The sequence below is a fragment of the Cygnus olor genome, chromosome 3 (assembly GCF_009769625.2).
Source record: "Cygnus olor isolate bCygOlo1 chromosome 3, bCygOlo1.pri.v2, whole genome shotgun sequence".
NCBI classification, from domain to species: Eukaryota; Metazoa; Chordata; class Aves; order Anseriformes; family Anatidae; genus Cygnus; species Cygnus olor.
In genome coordinates, this window is record NC_049171.1 from 101,460,672 (window position 1) to 101,473,029 (window position 12,358).

The 12,358-nt window shown below is 35.4% G+C and overlaps 1 protein-coding gene across 1 annotated transcript in view; it reads left to right on the top strand.

The window, feature by feature from the left end:
• USH2A (usherin) overlaps positions 1–12,358 on the top strand; it is a 420,079-nt gene that overhangs the window by 166,075 nt on the left and 241,646 nt on the right. The window contains 5 exon segments of the mRNA XM_040551919.1: positions 2,878–3,004; positions 3,397–3,494; positions 5,035–5,215; positions 5,672–5,802; positions 10,450–10,723. Of these exon segments, the coding sequence (XP_040407853.1) occupies positions 2,878–3,004; positions 3,397–3,494; positions 5,035–5,215; positions 5,672–5,802; positions 10,450–10,723 (811 nt within the window).

Sequence of the window (12,358 nt, forward strand, 5' to 3'; positions counted from 1 at the left end):
AAAGTGAAATCACTAACAGTGGAAATTTAATGCTAATCTGAAATACGTTTTTCCTAGTGACTTAGGACAGTCTTCTGAAGAGAGTGTATCAGGATTCCTCTCCCAGTATGGAGGGAATTTAATCCAGCTCTTCTTTTAGAAGATGATCTATTTACTAAACTTGCCAGCAAAAAGAGGAATACGAGTTTCTTTTCTTATTTCCTGTGCAAAGTGGTAGATGGAGTCTGAGGATGAGCTGTTATTCAAGGAAAAAAAGGAAGATCGAGAATACCTAGTTATGAATCCTAACTGTGCCTTGCTGCCTGGCACTGGCAAAACTTCAGTACTCATTTACTTTCTCTCTGGTAGGAATTTGACCATTGAAAAAACCCGACTGGCAGAATTCTATTTATGTTACGACTTTGCCACCTAGCCAGTATTTTTGAGAATCCATATTTGTGATCTTGTTTTTTTGTGCACATGTTTTCATGAATGTAAACATCAGCATGAAGAGCCACAGAGATTCCAATTTATTTATATACTACTGAGAGTTGCTAAAAATTAAGACTTACTGTATGGCTCAGCAAAATAATCCAGATTTGGTTCCCTATTTGTGTCAAAATGCATAACCTGCCATTTCACAACAGCATATTTGAGTGTTATCGCAGAGTCACCCAGGTGGTTCTCAGTAAAATGTCAGAGACCTTCAATGCAGTGCATTCTGAATCCTGAACACAGTCTTTTTTCTTCCTTTTTTTTTTCTTCTTCCTGAAATTAAGCACAGGTTAGCACATATGGTTGTGTGGTCCCAGATTGAAATGATCACAAATAAATGTGGTTTCTAATGTATAAAACTATTAATGCTCTAGACTATTGCCAAACATAATATGAAGAACCACTTATTCAGGCACCTGATCTTTAGAATGCAGCATCGTTTGTAACAATTTTAACGCTAACTAAGTACACTTTGATGAGACAGCATTTAATAAAATGCTCATTAATTTCATCATTAGCAAGGGTATGCTAAGAAGTAAGCCAGTTTCTTATGTCACGCCCAATTAGCATCCCATGCTAGTAATCCCATTAGTATTGTTGAATTCACTAATGGAAAAACTAATGGGCATGCTACCAGGGCACATTAATTGGGCATGACACCAGTTCTGGTTTTAATTATTAAACTACGATAATGAAATGTGTGTTTGTAAAATATTAAAATGTTGAAACAGAAGAGAAGACAATAAAAAATAGTACATGAAAGAGTGCATGTTAGAATGATTAGAATGTAAGGATATATAACTTTGTATTATTATCATGGGATGGAGGACTGCTGTACAAACTGTCTCAATACCAAGCCATTGGCTGAATGGAGTGGGAAACATGCTGTAAATGTTCATGGGAAGTACTTTCTTCTGTAATTACGTACATATGTACATATCTTATGTATTTTCATATATAGGATACATGGTGAGTTCACGATTAAAAATGTTCAATAAAATACATGCAGTATTTATAAATGTATATGATGACAAGCAATTTCTCTTAGATGCACGTCACTTCAAAGGCACAATACTTTTCAACAATGCCTTTAAAATATTAGTACAATCAGTGATTATTTTTATTAACAGGTTTTCTTCATATGCATAACTCTATGCATAACTCTAAAGTCCTTGTGCCAGAAAGAGTACTAGATGATCTGAGAAAAAAATAAAAAAATAAAAAAAAAAATCTGAGCTTTGGAAAAAGATTTGGAAAATTTTTAGAAATTGTTTTTGTTAAGCTTGTCAAGCTATGAAATAACTACAAAGACTGCAGTTCTTTAATATCATGTAGTGCCTGTGCAGCATAATGCTTTTATGTGGTTACCTGGTACATAGAACAAATTTATTTTGTGAATTCAGCTGAATAACACTGAGTTACCATGTGGTTAAAGTACAATATAAAGTTCTGAGAGAATATTACTGAGATTACTGGGAAGATTGAACACATTTTGGATGTGAATCCCAGGAAAATTTTTGAAATTAAGTAAATTCAAATATTGATTAAAAAAAATATGCATTGTTTTGATGGTTTACAGCCTTGAGATTTGGTTTGACATCTGCATCTGTTATTTTCCTCTTACTCAGCAATCCAGAAAAGATTTTTCTGTGTTTTGTCACGGTCATTTCTATATTCAGCCCCTTATGTCGTTATATATTTTTTTGTTTTAATAAAACCAGGGAAAAAATTAAAAACACTTTTACAGTCTGTATGTGTACAAGCTTGTACTGTAAAAGCATCCTCATTAATTACCTTCTAGATTGTTTTTTTTTCTGAATCTAATGGTATGACCTTTTTCTTCATAAATGTACTATACCCTCCCACCCAAAACTTCAGTTCCTTTTGATACCAGGTTAACAGAGATGACACGTTTCTTCATACATCACTACAAATGCTCCTCTGTTTTGAGTCACTTCCAATAGACAGGCTCTGCAGTCAACAATCCTAATGTGAAGGTGCTTTCTCTGAACTGAACAGCACATTGAATCATATCCATCAAACATACAACCATAGCAATCCATGAAGTAGTTAAATAGAAACTTCATTAAAGAAAAAATCAGAAATCTGTGTGACATTACCCTCAATATTTGTCTCATCCTTGTTTTTATCATGGGAATGACACAGGGTTTTCTGTTTTTGATAGAAACTGGACTGGATCCTTCATTCGTTATGTATTTGAGGAGATTAATTTGTTGGGGAATCAGTTATAAACATCATTCAGTATTCCAAAAGAAGCTACACAGAGGACCTTTGTCTTTATTTTCTGGATGTTAATATACCACAGTGGTATGAAGAGTTAAGGTATAATTCTAAATCTTACCACCTTCCTGTTCTAACTTGGATTCTTCTGTTAATAAAAAGGGATCTGCAGTAGCAGTCACACCAACTAATGATGGTGGAAAAGAGTACAATGATAACAGTTGGCACCAAATAATTGCTACAAGAATTCAAGCTCTGGGAAACATCACAGTGGATGGGCAGTACACAGGTAACCAATCCAGATTTGCTTCATTATTTTGGTACTACTTGGGTTGTTGCTCACTTGCTTACTTTCTCACTACTTGTGTGCATCCATACAACAAAAAATTCACTCAGTTTTTTAACAAAATAGCTACTCTTTTGTCAATGCATCTGAAGTATGTGTCTGCTGTGAATCTGATAATGTAATACTAGGAATGAGAAGTCTGCTTTTTTATGCTCGTGAATGTATGATTGTGTTGATGCTCTTTTGTGAAATAGAATTGTAAATATTTCCAGGATATGTATGGGGAAATATTAGGAAATGTTCTACATTAGCATCTTTTATCCAATGTCAATATTCCTTTGAGCTGAAAATCTGTTGAAAGTATAAACACAAGAATCTTGACCAATTTTGTTTAGGTTCTTCCTTAGCTGCTAGTGGCAGTACCATTATTGGAGAGAACACTGGAGTTTTTGTTGGAGGAATTCCACAGGGTTATTCTATTGTAAGAAGGGATGTAGGTGAGTATGACTGTGGTCTATGTAATATGGTGTACCTGGAATCCTAGACAGTGGCACTGACTTAACTGCTTTTGCAGCAGTGTGGGCTGTATTGACATTGTGCGAGGAACAAGAGGACCATACTTAATTGCATAATCATTTACATAATTATTTGGTAAAAAATAAGCCTATACAATTTGTTTAGTTCTAAATGTTTGGGATAGACTGAAATATCTGTATATCTGTTTTAATCAGCGATAAAGCAATGTTACATCTAATAAGGTCTGTGTACATTTTAATGAATTATATAACTACAGAATTATAGAACTACGTCTGCAAGCAAGTTGTTGTGTAGGTGAAGCTTATGTGTGTGTTTTATGTTCTAGATTCCAAAGTTCTTTCCCAAAAATGCATGAAAATTGTTTTTACTAGCTTAAACACAAGTTTGTGCATCCCACCTGGTTGCAGAAACAGAATGTACTAGCCTTTTTTAGAGTGAGTTAGGATCCTTCAGGGACTGTTGCATTGTACTTAGTGGTGTATGAATATATCTGTATTCTACAGCTGTATTTGTGTGGAGCTAGATCATAGCTGGCTTCCACAGAATCAATAGACATATGCCTTCATATATAAACTCAGCCTATATGCCAAGAGTATAGTCTACCAACAGATAACTGGTACTTTTTAGTTCATAAAAAAACAGGATACAGTCAGCTGTTCTCAGTGGATTCATATCCAGATTTACATTTTTTCATATAAATCTGAAAGCCAAACTGTTCATAAAATTTGCATTCCCAACAGTGATAAAGACGTGAAATTTAATCAATGGCTTGCACTGAGGTACACTATAATACAACTTCCTCTTTACCTTCTTTACTTCAGGTTACTAAACCCACAAATATGTGCATGCGTTCTTCTAAAAACTTTAGTTCATAAAATTATCGAGGATGTCTTCCTTAAAAACCTCAGGTAAATAATGAAAATGAGATTAAATATCATTCAAGAGAATACTATCTACAAAACCAGATTTATATTTTTGTCTCCAGTAAAGAAAAAGAGACAGAAGTCATGCATGAGTGGTTTTTTTTTATTGAAACAAGGAAATAAGAACTTCCTGATGGATCTTCTAGAAGTGTATTCACCTGTCAAAGCTTTTGCAACATTGCTTTTTCCTATTTAGCAGATGCATGCCTTTCTTCAAAATAGCGCTTTTTTTTTTTTTTTTTTTAGAGAGAATAAGCCTAAAATCTTTCCTTGGAATCTTCATAGAATAGTTATATTCTGTTGAGTTGAAGTCACCTGTATGCAATAACTCAACAAGTTTAAAATTTTCTAGCTATGTGGTAGTAGTTGCTGTCCTTAGTGACTAGATGCATTCATAAATCTGAATTAAGTTTGGAGACAGATTTAGTGATATATGATAATGATAGTGGTTATCAATTCACACATGCACATATGTGATAGGGTGAATGTGTATAAAACATGTGCATTCATCCCTATGCTTAGTTGCAGGTGATTGCCTTTAATAAATGATTTTCCTTTTCTTCAGGGATGAAGACGATAATCCAGAAAGGATTTGTGGGGTGTCTCAGTGACTTTTTTTTGAAAAAAATGCATACGCCCTATGAAAACTGGGAATCTTTGAACTGGCAGGATGCTGAAGAGCAAAACAACGTCTATCATATTTGGGAAGGGTGCCCCATTGTCCTATCAGAAGGAGCACATTTTCTTGGCAAAGGTAATTTGCTGTACTGTGTACTAGCCATGTATGTTCTTGCAACCTAAAAGGGAGTCATACTGAAAGTATTACAGTGATCTGATTTTCAAAGCAGTTTTAGCTATATAGTATTATTTTTAAATGCTTTAAACTTGCTTTCATGGAGAGCTGGTGCTGCTCTAACTGCAGGTAGATTTGATTATTTTTTTTAGACAGTCAGATGTCCATAATATATCAAAAAATGCTAGGTCTCACATTGTAGCAAGATGTTAGGACATTGTACCAGTTTGGTTTGTTACAATAAATTACAGAGAAGTGTCATTTACAAAGCTGAGTGAAAGCTATAAACCTTAGTCTTGAAACTTCTGAGATCTTCATGTCCAATCAGAAAGTAGCATATAGATTTCTGCTTTTTGTTTCTTGAGCCTATTATTTCTGTATTTGATTAACTTATTCATGTATTTACTTTCTTTCAAGGCTTCCTAGAATTGCATTCAGATGTTTTCAGTGGCGGACAGGAATTTGAGATCTCCTTCAAATTCAGAACAGATCAACTGAATGGATTGCTTTTGTTTGTTTACAATAAAGATGGCCCAGATTATCTTGCAGTAAGTTTAGAAATCAGTACAAATAACTGTATTCAGGTATGATCATTGAGTTTTGCGTACTAAGATACACCCAGCAGATAAGTTACCCATGTTATTTATAATAAGAAAAATATCAGTATATGAAAAAGCAGAATTATTCTCTTTGCTGGGTTAGAAGTGACTAAAAAGTAGAATAAGAGACTTGTATCAAAAGAGTTCTCTTCATTCTTGGTTCATTTATAATCAAAAAGATTTATTCATTTTGATTTAAAATATGAGAATTGCCATACAGACTGAAATTAGTGGTCCAGTTTAATCCCATCTCACTTCTTTCACATTTTTTCAAAACTGTTGAGGAAGCTGCAAAAGTCCTGTATTAGGCAAATGTGTGAGAGATGCCTATGAGCTTTCATTTTGTGTCTGTTAAATAAGACTGTTTTATGCTTAGGACTTTGGTTAAGGTTGAATATGTTTGTTGCAGTTTTTCAAACACTTTGTATTGACTATATGGTTCTGTTTTCATATTTTTCTTCTTCCAAGGATTTTGAATATAATTAGACTGTGGTCACCACTGCATAGTGGGTCAACTATAGTTATTACTTGCACCAACTAGCATCTATTACAGAGGATTACATTGAAAGTAATATTTCTTTTTAGTAGATCCAAGAAGCAATCATTTACACATAGAGATTTTTGAGTCTATTGTTATTCTTTATAACCTGACCCGCCCTTTCCATTTCTATATTATTTTATTTGTTTATTTATTACTTTGCAGCTGTTTTGCTAATGGCTTGTCACGTCAAAGCCTGTTTTATTGTATGGCATTATATCTAATGTGCTCTTTCCTTTAAACTTCTGACATAAAGCATATAAATATATTTTTCTCCTTTTCAGGTCAGCTATAACTTACTCTGTATTTACTTTTTATATTACTTTTTCAGCAGATGTTTTTTTCCTGGATTTTGAATTCTCCTAGACCTGATTGCTTCCTCCTTTTCAAGCAGCCTTGGTTCAGAAATTATAATGAGTTGCAATAGCAAGTCTTTTTAATTACATGCTATTGCTTTAGTTTGTCCTCAAGTAATGACCAGAGTCATGGGCTAGTAGCATAAGATGCTATTGTCCCACACTAAAAGGACTAGTATGTATGTGATTCATGGTACAGGGGCACTATTTACTTGAACAGTATTCACAGGGACAAACGTGGGGCTTGGGTTCTTCTGGAGATTCTTGTGGCATGTGGTCCTTGTTTCCTTCCTCTTGCTCTGTGAAAGACTAACAGAAATATGAGAAAAGCTCTGGCTATAAAAGAGAGAGGGGACTTAGTAAATTTAAAGTGTAGTCAAAAGCACAATGTAGACACTTTTGCTTTGTACTCATACTGCCGGATTTTTGCCAGTTTTATATTTATATTATTTTTAACACCAAAAATTGTGGTTAGTTTTCATAGCATTTTTTCTAAACCAAGTAAAAAATTTTTAATCTCCCTTTACACCTGACTGGGACATCTCCATAACCTTGTGATGAGGAATTTTAGAGAGGATGAGTATATGCATGCTTTTCCAACCCTTGCAGCTTTGTGTTCTGCACATACATAATGATGACAGAAGGTTCTTCCGTACACTTGAGCTCACAAAAAAAGGTTAATAGGAAGTGAAAATGAGGTGTGTAGCATGTTGCGCATGAGCTACGATGTCTTTGTTAGGAGCTTTGGTCAGGAGACACTTGCACTGCAAAACAGATTAGAAGCTATACCACTTATCCTGAGCACAACGTGTGATGGTATTCCCTGACCCATCCCTTTGCATAGATCACAGCTGTCTTATTAGCTTTATAGTTTTGGAATGACTGTAGCTAGACACATGGCTGCCTGCTACCAAACTGCCAAAGAGTCTCTCTTGTCTTCTGGCCAAGACAAAATTATGTCCTAGAAAGGTGCTCTGTGTAAAGGTCATTTCTTCCACGAGTTCCAAGCCCTGAGATAATTCACTGAAGTTAGAGAGGTCAGTCTGATTCTCTTTGGATCCAGACATAATAATTTTGAGCAAACTATGAACAGATAAAGTAGTATGAATTGCTCGCTCTTGCTCTGGCATGTGTCTCCCCGTGAAAACAAGAAAAACAAAAACAACAACAAAACTCTAATATCTAACTGTGATTTTTCCTGTTACAACTTGTGTGTTGCCTCTCATCCTTTCACTATGTATATCTGAGAAGAATCTGGGTCTGTCTTCTCTATATCCTTCCACAAGGTAGTTGAACAGAGGTGAAAGTTCTCATCACACCTACTCTTAAGACTGAATAAATCTGGTTCTCTCAGCCTCTTTTCATATGTCATGTACTCCAACCCTGAGCAACTTGGTGCCCTTCCACTCAATTTACTCCAGTGTGTCAATATATCTTCCTTGGACCCACTGACTACCCTCTTTCTAATACAGCCCAGTGCCTGGTTGATCTTCATCATTTCGAGGGTACACTGCTGACCAGTGTTCAATTTGTAATCAACCTGCACCCTCCAAGTCATTTTCTTCAAAGCTGCTTTTTATTGCCTAAAATATCAGCTGCAGCCTCTTTCCTATCACCTGCAAACTTCCTAAGAGTACATTCATTCCATTTCCCAGATCATTAATACATTTTTTAAACAGAATTGGTCCCAGTATCAATACCTGAGAGATGTCACAAGTAACCAGCTGCTTGTTGAATATGCCAGCATGCCTGTGGAAACTCTCCTTGCACTTTGTGTCCTTTTCCATATCCTGTCTGAGCTTTGGCTTTCCTGATTCCAACACTGCATGCTCAAACTAAGAATTGTGTGTAGAGGAACAGTATCATTGCAAGTTGCAGTGATGCTTAATATCTGTACTCCAAATTCTAAAAAGTATGCTTTTAACCACTGAACTGAGAACCTGTTCAGGTTTGGGGTTTTGGTGTAATGCTCTTAGAATGATCTTAATTTGTCTCTGGTGAGAGATGGTAACTAACATGTCCGTCGGGAGAATGAGATGATCTTCATGTATTTATGGTTTAACATCATAATGTATATCCAGAGGATAAATTAACAATCAAGCATTTTTAAAGTGGTCTCAGAATTTTATCAAAAACAAACAGTTCATGAGATGTTTTTATAAACCTTTGCTTGGTACCAGAGACAACCTGTAAATGCCAGATGTATCCAGGACTTTTTTTTTTTTAATCTTCATCATGCAGAACAGTTCAAACTGAACAGTGGTCTTCTAGCTGTTCTTGAGCACTCTAAATGTCAGTCCAGGTCATTACAAAAAGCACAAGCATCAATCTCTGCCTGCTTTCTGCTTTCAGACAATATCAAACTGAGTAAATTGGAAGAGGGGATGTGCTGAGTCGATCACCCCATGTTGATCACCATGTCTTCTCTCCAGCCACTAGGTCTGGCAGACTTGGTGTACTGCTGTACTCATGCAGCTGAAACACTTTCTTCCCACCAGGACAGCGTGATCCATGTTATTTCTCATCAGTGAAAAAAGATGACGACTTGTCCAATGGACTGCTTTTACAAGCTATAGTATCAATACTGATGCCATGATTTCACCTGTATTTTAGCGACATAAGCTATGAAGGGCTGTTTACTCATTGAAATGGGAAAAGCTGTAGTCCCAAAGAAGCAAATAGACAGGCAAAACCCTTGACATCACAAAAGTCTTGTGAGCAAGCAGTCAGTGTGCAATTTGGAACAGGATAAATATTGCCAGGGGCATCTCAAGTACTGAGTTCTTTCATATACTGGAGTCCCTGTTAAGAAAATACAATCTGATTATGAATACTGCAATATTAATGTTACCAGAAACCTAAATATGTCAGCTTGTCAATACTGGTAATAAGCATTTATTTTATTTTTTTAGTTTTTATTTACTTAAGAATTTGTCATGAAAGAAAAAATGCCTTTTTGTGAGCTTATCCATACTTTTCAACCACAAGTTCATCATCAAAATATTTAGTGCTCTATACCTGCCAATTTACACTCTCACCCCACTTGCATTCAATTCAGTTAGGATAAAAAGCTTTGCAGTAAAGCATTTGGAAACTTCTGCAGTAAAAAATTAAGTAAAATGTGTTTCTATTAGAAAACTGGCACATTAATCTCAAAAAGCACATACAAAAACAATTATTTTCTTACAAGATTTAGGAGAATGAGGATGAAATACAGAATCAATGTACGCTGGAGAAATTTGAAATTGAGTTCACCAGCCAATTAAAAAGAGCTTAATCAGGTCTGACATTTCATTTCCTTATTATCTTCTTACATTCTTCCAAAAAATGAATTGATAGATAAAATGGTGTTTTCTCATTCTCAAAAAAAAAAAAAAAAAAAAGGAAAACAGTCCTGAGTCATTGTCTTTTCTTTTTACTTAGTTACATTAGTGCCAAATCAGTTGTCAAAAAAAAACCCACAACAAACAAACAAAAAAACACACAGAATATGTGTTCCTACATTTTGAATTTAACTGGTGCACTGCATTTAGCATGGTTTGTGCAAATAATTTTACTTGAATTTCTGCTATCCTGAAGATAAAAATATCATTATCATTTTAAAACTTGATTTATTTTTAAAATATCTGCAGTGTACTCATCTTTTATTGTTCTGTATGTGACATCTTTTTTAAAATATTTTCTCTGTTTTAAAATCTATAGATTGAACTGAAAAGTGGAATATTAAACGTCTTGTTAAAAACGGGCACTGTCTTTACACAAGTGGATCTCTGGTTAGGACTGTCTTATTGTGATGGAAAGTGGAAGAAAGTAACTGTGAACAAGGAGGGCTCTGTAGTTTCAGCAAGTATGGATGAACTGAGAGAGCAGATGCTGGAACCCCATGTTCAGCAACTAAAAGTAAACTCACCTATCTACATAGGAGGAATCCCCCCTGAGATTCAGAGTTTTTATAAAGAGCTGGGGCCAGAACAAGGTAAGGTGACACCAAGAGCAACTTATGTTTTTCAAAAACTAGCACCATGTGCAAGGTTGTTGGTGGACGCTCTGCTCATAGTATAAATTCATGAATATGTAACATTTATCAACACTAGCAGAGAAGTAATTCATCCTCCCATCCATTGCTGTTTTAACTGCAGTTATCCATAGACATTCAGCTTAATTTACCCCTTTGTAATGCTATCCTTTTGTAATGCTATCAAATCTTTCCAAGCTAGTGATAGGTGGAGCAATCCAAGTCATAAGAGAGAAGAAATTGGAGAATAGTAAATGGTTATCTGAGATACCCAACCAGAAGAGCTCAGATCACTCTCAGAGAAAGCCAGTTCCGATCAACTTGTTTCACTTGATCAGCTTGTCATGTTAGTCACAGATCTGGAATACAAAACCAATGGAACGGAGTACAAACAGCTTAAATCACTGTAGTGAGGCTGGATGCTGGCACACGTAGCAAACAGCAAGGGCTTATTAGTCCTTTTGCAGACAATACTGATTATGGTCTAAAAAAAAATAGTATAAAATCCTGAATTTGGATTTTGGCTATGTTACCTGATCTTTTTCACATTACCAAGAGGAAGGGAGATGTCCACTCTGACCCTTTTACTCTGGGATAGGTCACATTTATAGGAAAAAGAGAAAAGCATTATTTATAGTCTGCACCTAAGGATTGAATGTATGAAATGTAGTCAAAAAGCTGCCTAAAAATTACCCGTTTACTGTTTGGGTGTGGATTTTTGTTACTTATGATGCTATTCATCAGTCCTGGTGTATTTTTCGGATACAATGGGCAAACAAGTTGCAGTCAGTGAGTGTTTAGTGGGGAATCTATTAAATAACTTTACACATTAAATGCATGCATTCAAGTAAGCTCTGCAGAGCTTCGTGGAAGCCTTGTGAATTCACAGCTACAGAAAGGATTGAATCAAATCAAAGCACTAACGTTCACAGCTCAAAAATATTGTTTTCAATATTCTTCCAGCTGTAGGTATCACACATTTTATAATCTTCCTGCAGGTTCCATATGCACAATTTTAATGGCCCAAAAGAGCTACCAAGTCATAGCCTGACAATGTTGCCTCATAGCAGATGGTATGGCCTTGCCAGTGAATGCATTCTCAGTTCCTGCAGCAGAGATCTGTGAACAAAGAATCTAGGGCAAAATAACATCTAAAGTAAATGCCTGAAGTGAATATTCAGGCACATCAATTAACGTTACTTTTTTCATCACGCCTGCCCAGCACACTGCAAAAGAAGATGGCAGCAGTAAATTTGGTTTTAGAACTTCTGATGACAAAAATATTTTTGTGTTCCTAAATGAAGATTTAGATGAGCAAGATTAGGCATCCACATATTAAAATTTAGGCTTAAGTGCATATTTTTAACTTATGTCTGACCCTGTCACGTTCTCAAATATAGCCTGTCAGTTTCTATCAGTGTGACCAATCAGAATGATATTGGTAATGGCAAGATTGAGCAAAAAGAAAGGAGGTAAGGTTGAAACAGGACATAGGTCCACAGGATGTTAGGGCATACAGTCCAGAAAGTATTGACATCTGTGTTTTGCTTTTCTCTAATGTGAATTTCAAATAAGCTTGTGTTACTAGACTGTTAT